This window comes from Corapipo altera, unplaced genomic scaffold, assembly GCF_003945725.1.
Source record: "Corapipo altera isolate COAL_440 unplaced genomic scaffold, ASM394572v1 69, whole genome shotgun sequence".
NCBI classification, from domain to species: domain Eukaryota; kingdom Metazoa; phylum Chordata; class Aves; order Passeriformes; family Pipridae; genus Corapipo; species Corapipo altera.
The window spans coordinates 79,843-104,533 of record NW_020884908.1 but is presented as its reverse complement, the minus strand read 5'-3'; the positions used below and the strand labels follow the sequence as shown (position 1 = coordinate 104,533).

Here is a 24,691-nt window from a genome sequence, read left to right as displayed (position 1 = left end):
TACATGTGGTAAAGAAAGTTTGTCATCAGAAGGGCCATACTTTGAAGGAGATGCAGCTTTTTTCACACACGGCACTTTCAAAGTCTGCAGTGTTTCTGTTCAGGCAGCTGCTCTCTGGTGTGTGCCTCTCATGCCTTCTGCCTTTGGGTCAATTATTTCTGGAGAACCATGCTTTTTTTCGTCATATTCTGATGATCCATGCACTGCAGGTTGATCACAGCCAGGTTGCAGTATCAGTGACAGGATGAACATAACTTCACCTTGCCACCCTGGCTCCTTGTATCCTCTCAAGTGCTGCATGGTCAGGCATCACCACTGCTGCACTGTGTTTCCATCTCCGATCAGGATATCCCTGTGCTGCCTGTGACACACGCATGGAACAGACAACAGACTCTGCCACTAAGAGCTTACTATCTGCAGTAAGAGACATCAGCACAGGAGCAGGGGCAGGGGAAGAAGTGAAAGCAAACAAGGTGGCTTTGACCATTGTGACAGTGTCAGTGCCTCAGGTGTTGGACTCTGGTTGAGCTCTGGGCTTTTTTCAGAAGAGGTTTTCAGGAGGTCTTTGATAAATAGTGGACACTGGAGGTGTTTTGAGTGCTGTTCCTGCCTGAAGAGTTTGCCTGTAAGAAATAAAAAATGTTATTCTTTGACAACTTTAAGTGGATGATGGAAGTTGGAACACTTGGCAAATCAAAATGCCATCCCCATAACATGGGGAGAAGAGTAGAGAGACCTTGGTTATGGAAGGACTCAAAAGTAAGGACAAATAGCAAAAGCGAGGACTAAAAGCTCACTTTTAGATGAAGGAAGGGAGGCTCTGGAGTGGCATAAAGAGAAGTGCATTAACAGAGTAATAAGCTTAAAAAAAATTTGCAACAAGTTTACACCATGGGGGTGATGTACCTAATGATGAGTTTTTGTACCTCTTAGACATTATTTACTAGAAAGAATGTTGGCTCAAAGGTGACATGGCAGAAGGATGAGTGACTGGTGACCTGGAGTGCAGTAAAGAATAGCATAAAAGGACTGAGTTAAGCATTAGGAGAGACACCCTCCAGAGAAGGACTGTGGGTCTATTCTCTTAAAAGTGAGGCAGTAGGTTTAGAGGGAATAGTTGCACAAGGGCATCTCTTTTCTGGAGGTTTTTTTTTGGTTGTTTTGTTTGAGTAAAGTTTCAGGGATAATGGCTGCTGACACATATAAACATGATTTTTTAAATTTTTTTTTAAGGATGGAATTGCGGAGAAGAAGGTGAGGATAGACTGTGATGATGCTAGAGTTATGTGGCAAAATTGCATAGGAATAACCAAATTTTTGATAGAGGTGGTAGCTGGTGGCTCAAGAGCTGAGTAAAGGGAGGCAAAGCTATGATCATTGCCTGTTTAGCCAAAGGAGAAAGAGAAGACAGCAGAGAGGACTAAGATGTCTTCAGCTTCAGATAATGTGGTGAAAGAATAGGTGGTTAAGTGAGATGATGGTGAATAGAGCACAAAATCTGCAACTGTAGGTCTTCCCTTACAAGATGTGAGGAAAAAATGCATCTATTTAAAAGATAATTTACTATCGGGGGTAAAATCAGAGTCTTAATCTTGAGTGTTTGGGGTTATTATCTTAAGCTACCAGCTGCATGTAACAGAAGTTCACATGGAAGGTGATTCCGCTCTTCCTTGAGGAAAAATAAACTGAATCTAGATAATTAACTTCATTTTCCCTGGTTCCTGCTGGACACCTTTTGTGCCACTAACATCACCTGACGAGTCCCTGGGAGAATGGGATTGCAGAGGGGTGGGGTGGAAAACTGTTCTGCAGGTTGCTGGCTCTCAAGCTGTGAGGTGCTGAGAGGCAGGCACAGGGATGCCCACGGTCCCAGGCACCATGCTGGAGTCCCAGCTGGGAAAACTCACCTGGTGGTCAGAGAACCATGGCTCTGCTGAGGAGAGCTCTGGGCTTTGTTAGAGAAAAAAAAAAAAATCCCAAATGTTTTAATGTGGTGAGCTGCACTGTTTCTCTTCACAAGCACCTATAGAAGTTAGTCAATAACAGGACTTCTTGATTATTTTTCCTGTGTCACCCAGCCTGTGAGCCATCTGAGGATGGAGAGAACAGGCTACAGATGTTTCTTTTTTTCTCCTTTTGAATGAACAGTCTTCAAAAGAAAATTGCAGGTGGAGAAGGGGAATAACTTCTGAGTGGAAATGCTTCTAGTATTTTCAAATCTTAAATGGGTAACCAGAAGTGTAGCTTAAAATTACATATGAACTGCAGATAGTAAGTACTAAATTTTAGCTGTTAGCTCTGAAAGCTGAAAAATTCAGCATGTGATAGGAACTTAGTCATGTTTCTGGTTCAGATGCAGGAGGCACAGTTGTCCAAAGCATAATGTACAATGAGCTACTGCTCATTAGTGTTCTTTAGGGTATCATGTTTGTCTTCAGAAAAAGAGAGATACGGTGAGATTACATTAAACTAAGGAAACAAACTTATGAAATGCACTCAGATCTTCTCTGAGTATAGCAGGAAGGTTCAGAATTGAGGTTTACTGCCTAGATTTCATAGGGGTTGCAAGCTGATTACTTATGCTGAAAAGCAAACCCAGGATCTTGTGTCTGTGCACCCTCTGGGCTGGATCTGGCTCTCACCTACTGAGTCAGTGTGTGAGCAGAGCAAGTGCCTGTCTGTCTGTGCCCCTCAGTGTACATGTGCTTGTGCTCTGGGCAGGCACATCAGACATGTGGCCCTTTGATTCCAGGATCTTTCACTTGAGACCATGTACAGGCTGACACTAGAGGAAGTTCCAACAGTGTATTTCAGGATGTATCAGGTTAAGCAGCAGAGATAAGGACTGGACAGACCTAAGTTAAAACAAACAAACAAAAAAGAAACACACACTCCCCAACAAAACAACCCAAGAAAACAGCAAAAAGTTCTTTTAAGGTTTAAACTGAAGCTATAAAGTTTTTGTATTTTTATTAAGGCTTCTACTGTTGTATCTGTAAATTTTTGCTCGAAGTTATTACTTTGACATTTTGTTGGCCATTAATTATTTTAATAGCATCTGCATCATAGCAAATGGATTGAATGAAGCATCTCAGAAGAACAGAGGAATCATGCCACTGCATATCTGTTGCTGATTCACTGTTCCAATGGGGAAATCCCATTTCTATTTTCATGTTTCTACCTACAAGCTGGAAAGAATGCATTTTCTTACTTGGATTGCAATTTTGACATTTAAAGAAATACTTGCTGTAATGAGGCCTCTCTGTTTTCTTCACTATGAGAACATTCCAAGTATTTACATAATTAGAATATTAAGAGTCTATATATCATAGTTTAGAAAACAATTTAAATTTTGCTTTCATTTAAAAAAAAAACCCAAACCAAAACACAAATCTAATCCTAAATGGCAACTCCCACACTCAGATCTTCTAGGTTGTCCACAAAGCACAGATATAGGAATTTGTGGAATAAAGAAGCTTTATATAGGTAAAAAGGAAGAAAGGGAAGCCTTTTATTATTCTTGTTCAGAAAATGCTCTTTTTCCCTCATTAATTTTATGAAATGCAAAAATGGTTTTGAGGGAAAAAGTATAAATTCTAGCAAAGATGATGTCTGTAACTGCTCTTAACAAAACAGCTGAGAACAGATAAAACTGTTGCCCTGTTTTGAGAAAGCTGCTTGTTCTAGCTGCACTGAATGTAGGAATTATAAAAACAAAATAGGATTCTTCTTAGACTCATTTGCATGTTAAATATTCTGGCTGTTTTTCCAGCTCCCAGTTATTTCAAAGCAGTCCGAGTGTCTGAGCTCTGGGAACAAACCAAATGACTTACAATGCTCTTTGGTGTGCAGATGACCCCTTCCCTAAAAATCTGCTAGTCCAAAGTGGAGCAAGTTGATGATTGTACTCTTTGAAATCATAATAGCCTGCTGGGAGAGAAACTTTCCTTCATATCACCTTCAGAACTACTACAGAACTACATGGCTAAAGAGAACATTTGAGAGGGTACAGATAGGCAAACAGCGTTCATTTGCTCAGTGATGAAAGCTTTAACATGCCTGTTTTCTTTGTAGTCAAATTTGAAATCCCATCAATGCATAAAGCAAATATGAAGTAGCCCAGCATGAAGTGCTTTAGACTAAATTCACTTGCTCTTTAAATCAGTCATTAACCCACACTATTTAATGCATACAAAATGCCTGTATGAGGATGAATTTCAGATCAGAAAGTTAGTATTTTAATAGTTTAGTGCTCTATCCACTGGGAAAAAAAAAATCAACCAAACCACACACAAACCCCACAACACATCCATAGGAGGATCAGGGATTTTATCAAGTGGTATCTGTGTCAAAATAAATGAGGCAGCTCATCAGAAGGAAAATGTCCCTAACGAACCATTACCGTTAATGGGCTCGAAATCCTTGCTCAGAGAACAGACCATAAACCTTCTAGACAGGTGGACAGCATCACCTTTAATATTCAGTAACAATCGAAAGGCAAAGGTTGGGATAGGAATAGAATGAATTATTGTTATGTCTTTGTAAATCAGTGAGAGTGTCCCAGACCTTTTCCTGTGCTTTTTATGCAAGAATTAGTTTCCTTTCTCAAGAGAAAAAAAAATAGTAGAGCTAGGAAAGGTGAGGGTGAAGGGAAACCAGATCTGCAATGAAATGGCTTCCGTGCCAGGAAAAATTAAGCAGCACCAACTCAGTAAAACTGTGACAAAGTTGTGTAAAGTTGGGAATGGGGATTGTGAACAGGAGGCAATTGTTCACTGTTTCTCTGAAGATGGGAGCTGAAGGATATCAAGTGAAACTATCAGGCAGCAGGTTTAAAATAGTGGTTTTCATAACACAAGTAATAACGTGTAGACCTCACTGCCACAGAAGGGTAGTAGAGGCTAAAAATAAAAAAGCATTTAAAAGAAGCAGGAGAAGTTCAGAAAACAGTGTGTCAGGGGCTGGTCAGCATTGGCTGTGGATGCAGCCTCTTTCTTCATTGGGGTGCCCCAGAAGCTGGGTGCAGTACATCAGGCTTGATGTCTGCATCGGGCCACCATCAGAGATGGCATCATGGGCTTCAGAGAACACAGATCTGTGCCAGGATGTTTAGCATAATCGCCTGCACCACCTTGCCTCATTTCACCAATCACAGCTTATAGCCAGCCTGTAACTTGTTCCTTCTCTCTCACACACACTTTTTTCTCAAAGTAACTTTTTCTTTCTCCAACCTTAGTGAATACATTGGTCCTCTTTAACAAGTCTTGATATTATTTTTCCCTGGAAAGTTACCCTTGAGTCTTGCTGCTCTTCCTGGGAATGCCAGTGTGTGGCCTGTTTAATTGCATCAGCGTCACGTAGGCATGCATTTTGCTATATACCTACTGGGCTCTCCTGTCTACATGAGGTCTGATTGACACACCCATCTTCCCTGGAAGCCCCATGGACATCCTGTTTGATGTCTTTTTTCCCCCCTCATGTGAACTTGGCACCAAGCAGATTTAATGACATGAAAGCCGTGTGTAGTTGGGGACAAGGAGCAGGGTGAAGACTGTGGAACGCTGAAGCTCTTGAGGATCTTGTCTGTAAGTGTGGTCAAAGAATGAGACTGTATTTGGCAGGAAACCTTTCCTCTCCACTCTTACTCATGCATTCCTCAGTTCTGGAGGGAACAGGACAGAGATAGTTGTCCTTTCTCTCCGCTATGTCTTTTCCAGGAGCAAGATGTACGTGCTGGTACGTCCATTCAGGCACCTCTCTGTTCCTGATGTTGAACCCCAGCATTAGGAGAGTCAAGAAATATTAGTAGGTGCCTCAAACAGGCTCTTTTGAGCTCTTGAATTTCCTAAATAATAGAAAATTGTTCAAGTCCCTGGATGCAGTCTGGTTCTACTTTTCTCCTGCTAACTAGCTTGATGAATAGGTCATGCATAACCTTTAATAAAAACTTTTTTTTTTAGGTTATCCTACCTTTTCAGGTAGGTTGAGTTGAGGAATTTTCATACACCTAGACTTCTTCCACCCACATGGGTGTGGTGGGATTTAATTTCTGAGCCTCTGTAAGTGCCATGGGAGTTCAAAGCAAGTGCTGTTATTTCTATTTCCACGTCTAAATCACTTGTACCTAGTGTACACAGAACTGGAAGCAGGAGGGCTATTTTCTGGGCTGCTCATCTGGTTCTTCCCAGAATAGTGCTGAAGTTACTTTGTAGTGCATACCTGGCCTGTAAGCCTAACAGGAGCAGGAGCAGTCTGCATTGGATAATAATATGTTCATTTAAACAATGCTAATAAAAAGCATCCATTCCTGGGATGTGCAAGTTGGAATGTACAATGAGTTGCAAGTATAGGGGAGCCTTGATAATTGAGGAATAATTTGCTTAATTATGTTGTTCTTAGTCAATGTGTCATTAAAACAATGAAAAAGTTAAATGATTGTTTAATGTCAGACTGTCAATATTTTCTAGTCTCCTAGATAATTAAATAGTCAGGATACATGTACTTGGAAGAAAAAAAAGAAGTTACTTTAGAAGATACATGGATAGGAAGTGCATAAGAATTATAAAGATAAGGTTATTCAAAAAACCCCACAATCCAACACCTCCTTTCCCCCTGCAAGAGAAACCCAAACCAAGCCAAAACAAAACAAGGAAAAATCCCCCAATCCAACCACAACTGCTTCATTTATTGCACTATAATAAAAAGTTTGGCTTGGTGGAACATAGTACCGATTGTACCTCTGCCTTATTTTTATAGTTCTAAGGAATCTTCCATTGGAAAAGCCGCATTTTTCGTGTTGTTTTTCAGCTATTTAGAGTGGGCAGTTCTCAACTGGTGACTAATCTCAAATGTTGAAGTGACCTTGGTCAAAAAAAGGGAGGAATACTTGCAAGTGCTAACTCAGGTTGCCATATAACTTATAATAACATATAGGCCTTTGTCTGCTCTTGATTAAAACAACAGATTTGTGTTTTTAGATGTACCAGTGCAGCTGTCAGCACCTTTGTTCTTTCTGTGACCAGAAAGCAGGTTAAGTCAGTGATATGGTTTGAAGCTGGCTCCCTGCCAAGTCTCCAAACCTTACCACAAGAAGTGTCCTCCCCCTCCCCCCGAAAAACCTCAGGGAGAAGAGGGAGAAAAGACAACTAAGAAAACCCAAAACGAGAGAGTGATATATATAAATATATATATAAATATATTTACACCTATATTACAGTTATATACAATTAAAATATATATACAATTTCACAATGGAAAGGGAAGGGAAAGGGAACAAAACCAAAATAAAATATATATATCTCCCAATCAGTAGCCCGAGATCTAGCAACTAAAGAGTTAGCAAAGAAATATCCCACCACTCTCCTTGGGACAACCGAGAGTCGCTCCGGAATGATCGCCGGCAACCTCTGCCTCCCAAGGTCAACAAGGCCTTACCAGGCCTTGCTCCCCAACATGGCAGACTCAACAGCAGGGAACCTGCACCTCCAAACCGCCTGAAGGAAAGAGAGCGAAGGCCTTTCCTCCTTTCTTCTTATAATCTGGCTTACGTAAAAATCGTAGGGAATACTGGGTAGATCTGGACCCTTCCTTGGTTACAAACTGGTCACCAAGGAAGGCCTAGACCAAACTACCACAGTCAGTCACTAAATAAGGCATAACTTCTGTTTCCAAGGCATACTTAAGAAGTTGACTGCAGTTTGAAAATCTAATGATTTATATATAAATTTAAATACTTTGAAACTAGTCTTAATATCCAGATGTTCTCCTGTCCGCTGATTTTGACAGATTCGAATTAAAGCCTGAGAATTCTCTCATCCTCTGTTAATAATTTTCTTTTTGTAGTATTGAAAGACTATTTCTTCACTGCATAAGGAATGCTTTACTCCTGTGTTTGCAGATGCTGTGAAGCCACCAGTCAGTTCTTTACAACCATCTGCTGAGTTACCCTTGCCCATCAACACTTCACCACCTTCCATGCAAGCAGAATCTTCCCTACCTTCTCCTTACCGGCTTATTAACATCCCCCCACTGGAGTCTTCCTCTGGTCAAGAAGATCCTCAAGACTACTTACTGCTAATAAACTGTCAAAGTAAAAAACCTGAACCCATGAGGTAAGTGACTTTTGTTTCTTAATAACATTTGTTTGTATTACAGGCCAACAGCATTTGTGCTAAAAGCACTTTTTTATTGCCAAAACATTGAGCACATAATCTACCCAAAGAAGCTGCCTGTAACTTCTGCTTTTTTTCTTTCTGTGCTTGAACTTTTTGCAATAATAATAAATTGTTTGATCAGTGCCAGACCCATATTGTGTTCTTCAAAAGTGTGGGCAGCAATTGCTTGAATGAAGTGTAGGAATAATGCAGTGATCCAAGCATCTCATTGTAGCTTGGAGTGGTACATGGCACAGAGCAGAGAAGTACTCTTTCTTTAGCCACAATCTGGTGTGCTTAATCCAGTTTAGGATTTGAAAAACCTGGAGGAATTTAGCCTTTCTCCCTTCTGGTATTTGGTGACCCAGTTTTGCCAGTTAAAGCTTTCATGGAAGGGATTTAGAAAACATGCTGATGTTTGTTATCACCTGCCAGGTTACCACCTCACTGAGTGCAACAATCTTTGAGTGGTGTTTGTTTACTATTTCTAGCATGATTCAAACTCTCAAGCCAGAGTAAAAGGCAATTATTTTGTGATAATTAAGAATGCAGGAGGCTGAAACCACACTATTTCCATGTCCAAAATTTTAACTTTTTCCGAATAACAAATATTTAAAAGCAAGCTCAAATAACCTTTATTTTCTGCTGAATAAAGGCTGCCCACACAGTCAGTTCTCCAGAGGAGCGTGCAATTGGAAATTTTAAGGAAAGCATTTAGAACTTCTACTGAATTAAATGTCTATTTATTTCTCCAACTGCTACTTCAAACTTAAATAAATGCACAGCACCTCCTGCATAGAATACTATGATATTCATGGTAGCTACCTGGGAAATATCACTATGTTTTGCCAGAATGGATCATGGTGGCCATTCCTGGAGTAGCTGCCCAGGGACATAGTGGAATCTGTGTTCTATTTAAAAAAACTTTAAAAAACCAAAAACCAACCAACCACTAACAAAAAAAAACCCAAACAAAAGAACCACAAATGAACTTGATTGGACAAGCTCCTGAGGAGCCTCATCTGATTTTGAAGGGTTTTGCTTAGAGTTATTGGAAGAGCTGGAGCAGATAATCTCCAAAGGTACCTTCTAACCTTGAGTATTCTGTTGGAGAGCCCTATAAATCCCTCTGGCAAACTTCTTTTCTGCAGTAATTTCAAATAAAATTTGCTGGGGTATTTCCAGAAAAATAAACAAAATGTCATACTATTTTTGTGATTGCAGACAAATACATGGAAGCTGAGGAAAGCTTCCTTTGAAAGTGTTTTCGTGAGTATTTCACATATTTCCTTAGGGCCATACCTTTTAGTGGCGGTACCTTCTTCAACAACACCTTGATGCTCTGCCAGTTTTCCCTCTGCCATGTGCTCTGTGCTCCCTTGGCATTTTTATCTTGCTCTGTTGTGCCTGAGGAGTTTCCTGCTCCATTTACTGATGATTACATGGTAGAAAAGTATCCACCCTTCACAATCTTCCCTGTAAAATCAGGGAATGAGCCTACAGTTCCCCCAGAGTATGGAATGTGCAGGTTACAGGCATCATGGTGTGCCCTAAAAACTCCTGCAGGAGAAGGGGAAACCCAGTGTCTGCTTTCTCACCGTTAAAGGTTTCAGTGTTTAGTGATGTTTAGAAGCTGATAGTGCCCAAGAAGTATGTCACTGTTCCTGCAAAAAGCTTTTAAGAGTTTGGTATTCATTCCAGAACAACTTGGCAGAGGAATCTTGACTTTCATTTCAGCATCCCGGCCCATCAGAAATGTGTCTGAGTGCCTGTTTGCTTCTGTGAGGGATGGGCACAGAGCAGAAGTTTAACACCACCACATGAAGTGTGTTTTTAGGAATTATGAAGGTTGAGGTGTGTAATTCACTTTCTGACCTGATTTCCACAGTTATGTGATAAGTGTGTTAAGTAGAGGCTGAGGAGACCGTAAAAGGGGACAGAAACTGTGGCAAAGTAGAGAGTCCATGAATAGCCTGCAGAATTTCTCAAGAAAGGCACTGATAACACAGGGGAGAAGGTACTGGAGCAGGCAGAAGGTCCAACGGAGATGAAATGCCCAGTGAACTGAGAAAGAACTGATCAAAATCTTTGGAAGTGTAGAGATTGTTTAAATGAATGATGGTTTTGTAGGAACATTTGAAGACAGTGAAACATTGGCATTGTGATCACTTGGATATTATATGGGCTTAATGTATTAAGTAAAGTAGATATTCTGCTGGATTTGGGCCAAAATATAGAGCATATAGACCTTTTGCTATGGAATTAGAGCTTTGTGTATCTGTGTAGCATGTTACTAAGATGATCAGTAAGAGTGCACTCTGTGCACTATCCGAGTCCACATCCTTAAAAGCGAAGAAAAAAATTAAATGGCTTCATCATTTTCCTAATAATTTCCAGGCTTGGAGCAATATATCTGTGTATTTCATACAGACTTAGTGCAAAGTGCAAAGCTTAATAGCTGTAATTAAACAGGCAGGTACTGTTAATTAAATGGTTTTATTTTTATGATGTTTTCCCTTTAGACTTAAAAGTTGCCAATATGCAGAGGGAACGTTTTCTATTCTAATTCTGCATTTTACTTTATAGGTAATCTGGGAACCACTGAATTTTGTTTCAAGGCTTTGAGGTTCTTTTCTGGGCAAGATGGGTAACTGTGAAATATAGAGGAAGTATCCAAGCTGCCTCTTTGGAATTTTTTGAGAATTGTGGTGTTTCAGAACTAGTAAATAGTTTTGAAATGCTTCATTACAATGTCATACAGTGCACCACATACTGTTGTGAGAACATCTTGGATGCAGCAGTTGCAGCTGTAACAATCACTCTGTATTTTGTCTAAAATAGTTTTATGCACTGATCACTCTTGACTTGAGAAAGAACATTGACTGTAACATTTAGTGAGATTTTAAGGTTTGCGTTTGGATCCTAGAGAGGAAAATGCAGCCAAAGACTGTTTCCAACTCGCTTATTGTTCTGGCTCATTCGAGGGGTATACTGAAATACTAAACGCTGTCTTCCTCATCTTTCCTATGTTTATGAACCAGCCAAGGGTCACCCTTTCTCTCAGAAGAAGGGCAGGAATACCTGCTGTTAGAAGACTTTGAAAGTAAAAAGATTCCACTGCAGTGAGTGAACAGTAGCCATTCTTGGCACACGTGTGAGAAATTAATGACAGAGCCATTAACTTGCCTGAAAATATTGTTTGTTTGAGACACGTCTTGCATGGTGTTCTGTGAGTTTTAACAGAAGAATCTTGTAACTTTGGCTTGAATTTTCTGGAAAGAAAGCTGAGTTATTATTTATTTATATATCTGCCACATTTTTTTTCTGTGCTTGCTCATTTGTCCCGGATTACTTGCACACAAGAGCAGTTTTGCTGCCATTTTGTTCGTAATATTCTGTTTAATCAGTCATATTGATTCCTGCAGATGGGAAAAGTATCAACTGGAAAGGATGAGTGGTCAAGCCAGCCCCCGAGTACAGCATTTTCAAAAATGGGATGATTGCCCCTCAGACTAAAACACTTCTTAAACATTTTTTGCTGGGTCTCTGTCAACATGTAGTTTTTAGTACGTGGATGCTTTTCGCTGGATTCCCCTTGCACCTCTTTTCTGTGCACCTTAATGCCTAGTCCTTGTAGTCCAGCAGGCTGTACAGTTTTCTTTTCTTGATATGTGGAAAGAGATATCCAGTCCTAATACTGGGTAAGGGATAGTTTGGCCACTGAGCATAATTTGGAGATACATGATACCCACTTGTGATAACACTGAATTCATGTCATAGCCATCCTCTGCTTGTAAAGTGAGGAGTTATCATTGTGTTATATCCAGCCTTGCCATTGTTTTAAACTGAGATATAAAAAAATAATGCTTATCTTAATAACCAGTAGTTAATGGAATATTTAAGGCAATTGGTTTTTTTTTATTGAGCTATACTAAAGTGCTTGGAAAAAATTAAAATTCCCAAAGTAGAGAAGCCATTGGGCATCCTGTCAAAAAAACCCCAAACAAACAAAAAAAACCCCACAAGTAAAGTTTGTTCCTGTCAACTATGCACTGTGCATTTTCAGAATTGTACATGGTGTTCTTATCATGATCAGTGGTTAATGCTGATTTTTGAAAACTAGTTAAAATTCAGAGGCTGAATTCCTTGACTTTGTTTGGACTTAAACTGCTTTCTTTGTTTCAGACTGTCTTCAAACTTATAGTCTTGCAAAATCAGGTTGGTTACAACCCATTCATATTTTGAAAACTGTTTCAGTAGACTGAGAAGTTGATTCCAAAAGATTACTTTAAAAGTTGTGAAGTAAATCAGAAATGCCCTCTTATAATGAGAAATGTAAGTTGTTGCCATCAGCTAAGCAAATTACAGACCTGGCTGTCTCATGTGTCATGGTTTTTGAAAGTCTTCTAAGTGCTTGTGGTCAAGAAGCAGCACCATCCACTTTGACCCAGAAAAACTCCTATATTTAAAAAAGCATTTGTTGCTTTCATGTGATGGGTAATCCTTAAGCACTGGCATTGTACATATGCTGTTGTTGCATTTTGAGCTCTGGTTATATAGTCCTGTGTGTTTTTGTAAGATAAATGTAGTGTTGATGTTTTATTTCTGTAGTTTTAGAATTTTTTTTTCATTTTAAAGTATATCCTAGTGAACTGGAACTAATAATTTTGGTTCTGCAATTGATTGTCAGTGCCCAGCTTCTCTAGACTGCCCGCTTTATTTTTATGGCATAAAAAACAGAGATCCCAATCCTCGCCACACTTGCTTATGTGAAAAACATTTGACTTCTACTTGGATTTCAGTCTGAATGAATATCATGGAACTGGAAGAGTACATCTAGAAAGCGAGGAACTCCTGAATCAGTTCTATGAGTAAAGAGGAAGGGCTGCAGCAGGGGCTGAGCTCAGTGTTACTGGTCACACTGCTGACAATTTATTACGCGGTCTGTAACCTCGTGTAATTCCTTCAGTCCTATAGGCTCTATTTTTTGCAAACATTTTAAACCTCCAGTGGTTCATTCATGAATTTTTGAAGCTCTGAGGCAAAGGGAGTAAACTGTTAAGAGACAAGAGATATATTTTTTCGTGGTTAGCACTGGAGGGAATACAGGAAGTTTTGCTTCCCTGGTTGTGCCACGGATAAATAATGAGAAAATTCTCTTATTCCTGGGAGGGAGTCCACTAAACTAATGCTGATTAATGTTCTGAGTTACCTAGAAACCAGTTCTGGCCAGTAAGACAGAACTGAAAACTATGTTTAAAATAATAACCAGAGCATTTCTCCAATGAAAAAAAAAGCCAAAACCCCTAAGAATAAGCTAACAGGAGAAGGTCGTATAATTGCAGTGAGACAAATCTCATAAGCTGCTCGTCCTGATGGAAGATTGTATCTCCGCTATTAAACAGAACAAAAAGTTCTGTTGGTTGGGTGAATGACATTTTTCTTGACTGCAGATGTCCATTCCAAGCTAACCATGTTGGTTCCCTTGATAGCTGTCAGAGAGGCACTTTGTGAGGGATTCCTCATGTTTACGTGGATATCTAAGAAGAACAGATTGTGTTTCACACAGTCTCCATTTCTCTGATGACTGCAGAGGAAACTTAATTGGATAGCTAAACTGGATTCCTTTTTCCTCAGGTTGCCAGGACCCTGGGAGATAAATGCAGCTGTCCCTTGAGAAAGAAAGTTTTGTGCAAACTTACTGATGAATGAAATTTGTACACTAAATATTGGTTGTGATCCCTCTGAGGTAGCGAGCCTCTTAAATAAGGGGGAAAATGCTTCTTGTGGTAGTCCATATATTTTATTCCTCAAAAGTATCGGAACTGTGTGGTCCAGTTGCTTAATCGAGCTTAGTAAGAGTACCAGGTGTTCACTGAAACATGTGCATGATGAAATATTTACATATGTATGTATAAATTAACACAATGTATGGTATTGTGCTAATGAAAATAGGAAATATCATGGTATGATTGGTCAAAAAGCGTATGGACTGCCTTAACTCCACCAGTATTTTGCCACTATCTTGACTTTCATTTAAGCAAGGAGTCCAATACAGAATCAAGACCAGTAATAACAGAATTTCTCTGCTTGGAGCACAGTAACTGGGGAAGTTTACAAAGAAAATAAAATCATTGCAATGTGGTTACTTTCCACGTAAGTTTACTGGTAGTAAACTCAGTAAACATTAATACTGGTTAGTACCACTACTAGTGAGTGCTATTCTCATAAAAGAATTTCCTAAGAAATCAAGCTGTGCAGCTTTATCTAACACCACTGCCTTAATTTGCATTCAAGACAAAAGCACTCTGTTGCACATGCAACCTATGGATTTTTTTTCCCCTCAAAGAGCATACTGTTTTCCTCCTATTTATGTTCTTATCTCCTACTTCTCTTTTCTTTACATATTTCAAATGAGTTTTATGTGGTCAGTACAACATCGGGCACGCATTTAAGAGCATTACAAGCAGTCATGTTTTTTCCTCTTAACATCTTTTTCGTACTGATTAGAACTAACAAGTACTGTAAACCCAAGAATGGAATGTCTTATTTTTACCTTTAACTGTGCCATTAAAGTGCTGCTAGTTGCCAGCATGGGTTAAAAAAATAACAATAAAAAAAATTCCCCCAGCACCCAAACAAAATAAAAAAAATCCCCCAGCTGCCAAAAAAACTGCTCCAAATTGGCATCGTGGAAATCACTTGCTTTATGAAACATCAACCTGTTGTGGAGCTGTTTGTAAAGCTCCACAGTTGTATTATGTGTTTCACATGCATGGATTTGTACATATGTAGTCACTTAGGATCCTTAAGTACTACTATTTGATACTTGATAATTGAGTTCCTGCATCTCATTTTTAAAAAATAAAAATAAAAACTTGGAAGACACTGACAGACTTTTTAGTTGTTTACATTCCAAACATTGTGTCTATCGTTTGTAATGTTTGTTTTTTCTTTGTATTGTTCACCAACATTTTAATCTTACAATCTCACATGTAGATCTCACGCTGACTCGGCAAAATCCAGCTCTTCTGAAACAGACTGCAATGATAACTTGCCCTCCCACAAAAACCCCTCAGCTCCCTCAGCGAGCAAGCACGCTGTGAACGGCTTCTTTCCGCAGCAAGGGGTCTATGACTCCCCTCCTTCTCGGACCGGACTGACGCTGGCAGACTGCAGCCTCTATAACCTGCCCAGGAGTTACTCCCAGGATGTTTTACCCAAGGCAGCGTCTCCGTCTGGGACTGACGCGGAAGGAGAGCAACACGTTTTCAACGCGCCGTCGGCAACGTCTTCGTTGGACGCACAGATGAGACACGTCTCCATTAGCTACGACATTCCCCCCACACCTGGAGGTACTTATCAGATTCCACGAACTTTTCCAGAGGGAACATTGTCTCAGACTTCCAAACTGGAGACTATTCCAGATATTCCTCCGCCTCGGCCACCAAAACCTCACCACGCTGCAGATCGGTCTCCTGTGGAAACATGTAGCATTAGTCGCACTGCTTCCGACACAGATAGTAGTTACTGCATCCCCACAGCAGGAGTGCCGCCCTCCCGCAGTAACACCATTTCAACTGTAGATTTGAATGTCTTTCGGAAAGGTCAGTACTCTGCAGAGTTTTTGTGTTAAATGGTGTGGTCTTGTGAGGAACGATGGGATATGAATGATGCGAGCGGCGTTTCTAGCCCTTAGAAACAAGTGTGTAGCCCTTCACAAGGCGGTCTGTGGTCAAAGTACGTAAGAAAGAGGTAAAAGAGATTATTAAAGGGAACATCAGTAAGGGATGGACATTGTGCTGTGGTATTGGGTCTTGGCTAAAAATACTTGAAGACCCAGACGTATTTATGGTGTTACTCATCTTCAGAAAACAGCACTGAAGAACTAATCCTTTTTTTTTTTTCTGAAACCTAATAAACTCATATAGCTGAATTCAATACTGCCATTATCAGTCTTTCAGAATGACCAAAGTTAGTAAATTGTGTTCCAATCTGCAAAAGCTGAAAGAGTTTCATGAAGGTCAGTGGGATTTGGTGTATACCCCTAGCTTGGAGATCAACCCTGATTTGGTGATCATTGCCACTGACCTTTATTTCACTACTTGTGATTGATATGCTTAGTGCAGTTTTTAAGTGAAATTGAAGTTATTCCTTGTGGCTACCTAAATACTCTAGATGTGCTGCCTTGTGTATTGTCTTGTTAATCACTTTTGTGTTGGCTTTCATCATTTTTTAGGTTCCTGAAGCAGGTGGGTATTACAGTGTTATTTTTAGAGCGAAGTTCTAAGCTGGTTATGGTGAATGCTACTGTTAGAGGTCTTTTTAAAGGAGAATTGTTTGAGTTGTGCTCGGTATGGGATGAGAGGCTGAAATGAGGGGATGGGAACGGCTTTTAGAGGAGGCAATATACAGAATGGATGTGACATACAGGTGCTCAGATAGTATTGTCCTGTTTGTCATTCATTTTGTAGGCTGAGTGTAATAATATTGGTGGTTGATAGCATTGTAAAATTACAAAGTAACACCCTGAAAGACCCTTGTTTGCTCCGCTTACCTTCTCTCATTTTCCTAAGTTTGTAGGTGAATATTCCTACACTAAAGCTGAGATTCTCTATCTCAGGAAGAGTAGCCTTTCTGAAAATACTGTTTTAATTTGGTGCTCAATAGCAGAGGTGTTTATTTTCCTCTGAGATGGAAATCTCAAAAAAAACTTCAGAGGTTTTTTACGGGGCAAGGTGGGGCTAAAACCCAGAGTTTTCCCAGTTTCTGTATTGGCATCAGGAGAAGGGGCATGCCTGCTGCAGGATAAGGCAGTCTGCCACCTGCATGGATGAGCAGCACCTGGGAGCCAGGTGTCCCACAAACACCCCTCTCCACCAAAGAACCACCCACGAAGATTGAGACCTTCTTAGTGGGGACTGCCAGGAGCCACAACTCTGAAAATGGAGAGATTTCTGCTTCTGCAGCAGTTTGTTCCAGTTGAAAGCCCCTGGAGACCACACTGGGGAACTGAGAGAAGGGATTCACCTGTTCCTGCAACAGATGGAATCCTGTTGAATCAGCACTTTCCAAGGGAAGAGTATCAGTCAGGAAACCTTTCTCCAGACCCTGAACTACATCTGCCATTTGTTTATTTTAGTATAGCTTTTTCATGAGGGCCCAGATTCCGACTCTTACACTAAGTTCATACAGGTGCTCGTTTGAAAGAAAGACTTTGCTGCTTTTTTAAAAGCAAAAATTCCTTTTTCTTTTCTCACCATGGAAAACCGCGTTGTGACTGATGGGCGCTAAGGTTGTTTGTGAACACAGTCCTCCCAAGTACAGATAAAATCTATGGGCCACAGCTTCAGGAGGTGTGTTTGTATGCTCTCAGAAGCAGACAGTAAATAACAACAGACTCTGGATGCCTGGTGCCAAGTGACAGGAACAAGGATGATAAATAGCCACTTTCTCTTCTCGTTTCTTTAGAAATTAGTTCTCAAGACTGTTATGATATTCCACGAACGTTTCCGAATGACAGATCTAATTCATTGGAGGGCTTCCATAACCACTTTGTAAGTATGACTTGATCTGATGTGAGGCGACAGTGACAGTGCTTGAATGCTCTTGGTTCCTGTGTAAAAAAGCAAGTTGTACGGTGTTTGTGATTTTTCAGTTTCACTATTAATCTGAGTAGATTAGGTTAAAAAACTCATATGATTCACAGCTGATTGCATAACTTATTTTGTTAAAGGAAATATATGTTAATTCTAGAAAAACAGAAGCATGTTGACAGTGGGAAGTGTTTCAAGTGAAGAACTAGATGAAAATTATGTCCCAATGAATCCCAACTCTCCTCCACGACAGCATTCCAGCAGCTTCACTGAACCCATCCAGGAAACAAACTATGTACCAATGATACCAGGCACGTTTGATTTTCCATTATTTGGAAAGCAAGTCCCTCCTCCTGCTCACATGGGTTTCAGGTCCAGTCCAAAGACCCCTCCCAGACGGTCGGTACCTGCTGCAGAATGTGAGCCACCGCCAGTGGATCGGAACCTCAAACCAGACAGAAAAGGTGAGGAAAATGTCCAATAGAAACTAATTTTTATCATGTAAGAAAATAACATAGCTCTCCCAGCTTCCAGTTAGTGGAAAATTACCATATTCTTAGAAATTATTTTAAAAATAATTTTTATCCTATGAGATAATTGTAACACAAAGGGATCGTAGGATTATTTTTAACAATATTAAAGCATCACAAAACCAGTGCCAAATACAAGCATAGGCTTATATTATAGCCCTGCAGTTACTAAAGAAAAAATGACACAGAATTGCTGACATTTAGAGGTGTGAGTTTTAGTCCTCATACATAGGAGACACTCATGATGCAGAGAGAGCACACAAGGCATTGGATAAAATACAGATTTATAGCCATAACAATGCTTGGTACAGGAGCAGTACACATTTTCACTTTAGAAGGCCCTTCCAAATCTATCCTAAAAGATTAATCTTGTAAATCTGGTGCACACTGTTTACTTTTCCTTTAAATAAGGATTATTTGAGTGACTGGTGTTCTTAAGGAAAAAAGAAGATAGGATTTCAATGTGTCTATAAGAGATACTTGTATAGAGAATCACTAATAAATAGCTTGGATTTTCCAGTTCAGCTGAAATTTTTTATCAGCCATCTTGTCAGAAATACAGGCAAATGCTTAAGGAACTTGTTTCCCCCACTATGCAGTTTTTCAGACAAGATAACTAACTTTCTTGTAGAAGTGGCAGCTACAGAACATTAGGTCAAGTCTCTGTGCTATTTTGCATATGAGTAAGTCCTATTTTTAATCTTATGCACTTGAAAAAATTAGTATTTACATTGAGAATGCCTGACTTCATTGTAGGAAAGCTTGATGGCGAATATTCAGATGGTCTAAAATATTCACTAACTAAACCTTTAAATTAGTATTTTTCCCACTAGGTGAAAACAGCCTGTAATTAAGGGAAGTAGATAGTATCATGATCATATAGATGAGCTCAGTGTGAAATGGAATGTCTCATTCTGCCTGTCCATCTTCAGAAAGCGAGGCATGGCCTTTTTCAAGACCTTAGCTCTATGCATGTGTCAAATTGTTTCTGTTTTACCAGACAGTAGTTTTGTTTAGTTCTTAAGATATACTGGACAGTAACAGATTGATGAAAGCTGATAATGGAAAATATTCTCAAAATAAGCACTGAACTGATTTAAAATATTTTCCCTGGCTGGCCAGTTTGTGTATTTTACTGATGAAATGTTTGACTTTCAAAAGCAGTAAACTTCTGTGTTTAAAAGCATCTCACTTTTGCTGTTGGCAGTGCAAAGCTGCCACACAGATGTCTGCTGGTGCAGCATCATTGCTCTTGCATCTCTTTTTGAAACTGAATTAGTGGTTCACATTCTGAAAGTGGCATGTGAGGCTCCTGCTTTGCTCCCATCCTCAAATGCTCTACAGCTAAAAAGAACTAGCTTACATTAGGGAAAAGATTTTTAGATGTGCTAACATACCTCTGAATAAGTGTAGAGTGACTGGCTGAAATTTTTACCTGTAGACTTTTAGAAGCTGTTACCACTGTAAAATAATAGGATTATTTAATGTCATTTACAAGATAAAACAATTTTAAAGTAAAACTGTCCCTGAAAGTAAATATTGTATAGTAAATGCTTAGGGGCTGCAAAAAAATTCGTGAAGATCTTGAGCTACCAAGAGTGGTAATGATTCTGATTTATCACTGAAGATTTTATCTTAGTAACACATACACACACAGCCTCACTCAAATTTTATCAAGTGCATTACTGTGAGTTTTCCATTGTTGTGAAGAGCAGATATGATGGCACATAAGAATGGTAATATATTCCCATTTTAGTAGCTGAGTTCTCCACCCAAATAACTCCTTCCAGATATACATTTGCGAAAATAAAACTGCAGTTTCTTTTGAATTAAAGTAGGATAAAACTCTTGTTTAAGTGGACCTTTACCTAATTAAAACAAGTGTGTGCTTTATGTTCTTCTGTGTTGCTTTTTCAGCTTTTAAATTCTTGTAGCAGCTTCTATTATCAGGTTGTTTCTGCTTATGTAAATGTACTGCAACGCTCTTCTGCTACAAATGAGTGCATAGAAAGTATTGAATTGGCCAGTAGGTTCAATAAATCTTTGGCAGACACAGAAAGGGAGGAAATGGAACATAAAATATTTACCTTCTGGGTATTGCTCCATTAAATGTTGGGGTTTTTTAGTATGCCACTGGTTCAAGAATTTCTGTTGAAGACCACTGGTGCTTCTCTAAGAGATGGCGTTACCACAGAGATCGGGTGTGTTGGGGTAAGGTATTGTGAGGGCACATCTCCTGTTCTCTTGGAAGAAGGTGCTGTATCTTTTTTTATTGGTTACAGATTGCTGCAAAAATAGTGTTTGCACTGCCTCCAAGTAACAATTTCTCTTTAGTAGCTACGAGAAATATCACCATTGCCTTTCAGATGAGCATTAGCTTTAGCTCAGTCATGGTGGTGTGGGCCAGGGAAGTTTGTTCAGTGCTAAAAATGCATTTGACAAAGAAATAATGCGGTGAAACTAGCAGATAAAGAAAGAATATACTGCTTTTTGTTGTCAGATGTGTGTGTTTAGCATCTCCTCTGCTTTCCTTTGGTTTAAGGGCTTACAGCTTACAGGCAGTATAGTTTGACAAGAGTAGAAAGTGGAGGGCTTGGTGATGGCAGGGCCCCTTCTCTGGCATATAGCCTGCTCTCCCCTTTGCTGTTCTGTTCTGTACACCTGACATGAAACAGATACTCACTTTCTTCTGGTTCTGCTGTCTTTGAAGAATAATGTGTCAGGCAGCAAGGACCTGGCAGTCTGTCCATCAGCAGTAGTGACTGTGGTGTGTAATGTCTTCACAGCTCTCATACAGCAGCTGACGTTCAGGGTAATTTATCAAATCATTAATATTCTCCAAATTTCTACAGTTATGTTGAAGTAGTGACTGACGGGGGACTGATTTATGAAAAATCATTAACATAGGTAAACTAAATGTAGGCAATAGGTCTAAAATTTACTAAAGGACGTGCACATTCTTTTGAGGAGGGTACTTGTGCATCCCAGTCCTGAGAGGCAAAGGCCCTTTGATCTTCCCAGCTGGAGGAGTAGCCAGGGCCAGGAGCCATGGTGAGCTATGACATACCCTGTGTCTTTTACCACTGGATTTTAGAAGAGCTTTGCTTTAGAAAACGGATTAAAAATAATAACAAAAAAAATAGAGAGAGAGAGCCTTGAGATTACGCTACAGGTTCACATAGTTTCATTTTCTAGCTCACAGCTGCTTCTGTAAATACAGGGAGCTTCCAGTACTTTCTGAAAAATAAAACTGCAGCTTTGAACCATGTTCAAAACATGGTGTTGACTCCCTGCCCCAATAACTTGAATCAAAGCACTTTACTTTTTCTTTAGAGAAGCATACCAAAAGGTAAGTGATGTACTGCTTGGAACAAAACGGAGAGTGTTTGGCAGGTGCTTTTCTGCATTCACCTGTAATTGAATGATAAAAAAACCCCTCTTTTTTAATTTAATTTTTTTTTCAGGGTGCTACTTCTTTAATTACATAGAACCATTGTTTGTATTGATTTTTGTATTTCTGCTTTTTGGCCGCTTTAGCTTGCCACAGTTGCATGTAGTCATGATGCTAATTTGGAAGCGTGTTTGCTAGCAAAAGGCTTTGAGCAGAAGAAATATTGCATCCATCCATGCAGTTGAATCTTACTCTCTGAATTGCTCAAAGACTGTGAAGAGCAGTTGTGACATTTGTTGTGACAGTGACGTGTTCCTTCCTCAAAACACTATTTATCCAAGAAGGAGCAGTGGAATTAAAGGTGCCCAAACACAGTGGGCAGCCAAGGCAACAAAGAACACCAGATTCTCTTCTGTTCAGCCTATTTTAAGGAAAAGGTGCCTGGTCAAAAATGAAAGGAGAAAAGTGTGAATTCTTTTTTATAGGTCAGCAGGAAGCCTTTGAGTGACACAGTGTTTGAGATGAAAGTGTCTGTCAACCTCTGGGCATGCTAGTGACCCCCTCCTGCCCCAGGGTTTATTTCCAGGACTAGGGGGATGGAGTATGTCATCTTAAACCAAGACTTAAGACCAAACATCTACAAAATCAGATTTTTTTTAAAAACTATAACTGTTCAGGAGCCCTACAGAAGGAGTCCTTATAGCTATGTGGCATTATCTCATCCATAAAGTTGAAATCTGTGCTTGTCATCTTGACTAATAAAATATAGTTTTTCAATATCTGAATCAAACTGTTAAGTCAGCGATGGAATTGGGGATGGTGGAATTTACTTCTTCAAAGTCTCAGTTTGATGCCCAGCTTACATTAACTTGGTAAATTCTTTTTTCTGAGACCACTTCTACCAAAGTGGTTTTTTTAAGGTTCTGCAAAGAAATGTATGAACCATGGGCATATGGCTGAATTAACAATTCATAACCATGATGGAATGAAAGTTAAAAATTTAATCTCATTCATTTGAATATAATATTGGAATGTAATGCATGAATGAATATAAATGTAATTTTAGTCATGTTTTTGATCCATAGTCCTTAAAAACACCTTATGAGAGAGTTCCATTTAGCACAGGTCCTAGTTCAGAGTCACGGGGAGCTGAGATAGAACAATACCCTCAGGATCAGATTGCTGACAGAGGCAGTATAAAATTTGGGAATCCCAGTTTACAACACGGGTTTTGGGTAAGATTGCAGAGATTTTTTTGCTGAAATAACCAATAACCAGTGTAGTGCATTTTCACTTTTTTTTAAAGGCTTATATTGCAACAAAAATTTAATCTGAGATGCTTCCTGCAACTTAAGTCCATATGATTGCCTTTAAAAGAGGCTGCTGCTTGGCCCACACAATTTTCAGCCCAGCATGTGGTAAACTTGGATTTAGACTTGGATTTAGTGAGTGATGCACACATTTCTTTTCATGCCAAGAAAATGCCCAGTTGCAGCTTGAAAACAAGAAAACAAACAAATAAACCAAACCAAGGGAGAGGAAGAAAATTCTCATGGAGTTAGGAATTGTGATTGTTTTTAAAAATGTTAAAAATTTTATCTGGTTGTTTTTCTCATAGTTTTTTCTCATTTAAGGTGTTAAAAGACATTATTTCTGTGGTTAAACCACAAATATGTGGATTGCTTCTAAAAATGTGACTGTATCTTGGCCATGACTCCTCATGAGCATCTTCCAAATGGATTAACTTCATAGAAAATTCCAGTTTTCTTGATGTAAGAGTATAAACCCACTTTGAAAAGGTATTTGTGTACAGAGCTTTCCCGTGGCAGGAAGCATCTGCCACATTCTGGTCCCCAAAGGACCCACTATGATGCTCCTGGATAACCAGCATAATCACCCATTGTTGTAGTGTAGTAATGGTGCTGTAAAAATCCCAAGTAAAGTAGGTAGTTGTTAAGGAAATTAAGAATCCTCATTAATCATGGAGGCAGTTATAAATAGCCTAATGAACAATTTCCTTGTTAGACACTCAAACATGTAAATATTTAAGTTAGACAGTGTGAACATGTTACATGTCCTGATACAGGAGGAGCATCCCACTGACCTGAAATAAAACTTCAGAGAAACTGTTAAAGCATTTGTGAATACAGGAGCTGACAATTCTTTTAAAATAATAAATAATAATAATAACTAGAAGCTGGCAACACTGCAGTGTTCTACACTATCATAATTGTCTTGCATGTTGTTAGTAAAGGTTCACTTATGTTCTCAGGCTTTAGGACAAGTAGGCATTGAAAAAAATCTGAATGGTGATTTTAATCAGCAGCAAAAACTGAACTAAAGATCTGTTAAAAAAGAAACTGTAATTTCTGTGATGACTTTTTTGAACAGAAGTAGTATTCATTTTGCTTTTAAGAAATCCAGGCATTTAATCCTTCTTTTCTCTCTTGGAAACTCCTGTTCATTCTGTTTAGGAATTCTAAAAAAATTCTGTTTTGGGGGGAAGTTTTGGTGCTTCATCAGAATTCCTAAAGCAAGTTGAATACAAATTTATTGAATTTTTTTTTTTTTTCTTCTTTGATCTCCCACAAGCTCCAAAGGCTCCCATTTAGCTGAAAATTAAACTTCCTCCGTGCCTGTACAAACTATTTCTACAAGTCTAGTTTTTACTTAATAGCTTGAAATGAAGTTTACATAACTCCTTGCTGCGATACTCCAGCCCTTAACTTGCAGCTGTGATTTGTCTTACAAAACTTTGAAACAACAAATAATTTCAGTAGAGATTTCGTTTGGATGGCTGCATCGCAGCTGCAAAGGAAGCTCCGCTTTACTGGACACAATGGCTTTAAGAAAATCAAACACACGAGTTTTCTAAAGACAAACTGCAATACTTGCTCTGATGCTACCGGTAGAGATGGTAGTTTTTAACTCCAAAGATACCAGAGAGAGCAGGATAATTGCAAGGGTATTAACGTTATTACAAGGGTAATAATGCCCTTTTTTTTTTCCCCCCCCTCCATA

At 39.3% G+C, this 24,691-nt stretch overlaps 1 protein-coding gene across 4 annotated transcripts in view; it reads left to right on the top strand.

Moving 5' to 3' along the window:
* The window catches only part of GAB1 (GRB2 associated binding protein 1), a 102,823-nt gene that overhangs the window by 63,912 nt on the left and 14,220 nt on the right, over positions 1–24,691 (top strand). For 2 of the 4 annotated variants that reach the window (XM_027652722.1, XM_027652724.1), the window contains exons 3-7: positions 7,898–8,111; positions 11,195–11,275; positions 15,153–15,760; positions 17,625–17,710; positions 17,910–18,213. In XM_027652722.1, coding sequence (XP_027508523.1) covers positions 7,898–8,111; positions 11,195–11,275; positions 15,153–15,760; positions 17,625–17,710; positions 17,910–18,213 — 1,293 coding nt within the window. The remainder of the gene's footprint in view (positions 1–7,897; positions 8,112–11,194; positions 11,276–15,152; positions 15,761–17,624; positions 17,711–17,909; positions 18,214–24,691) is intronic. The other 2 variants (XM_027652723.1, XM_027652726.1) reach the window with 1 other exon arrangement.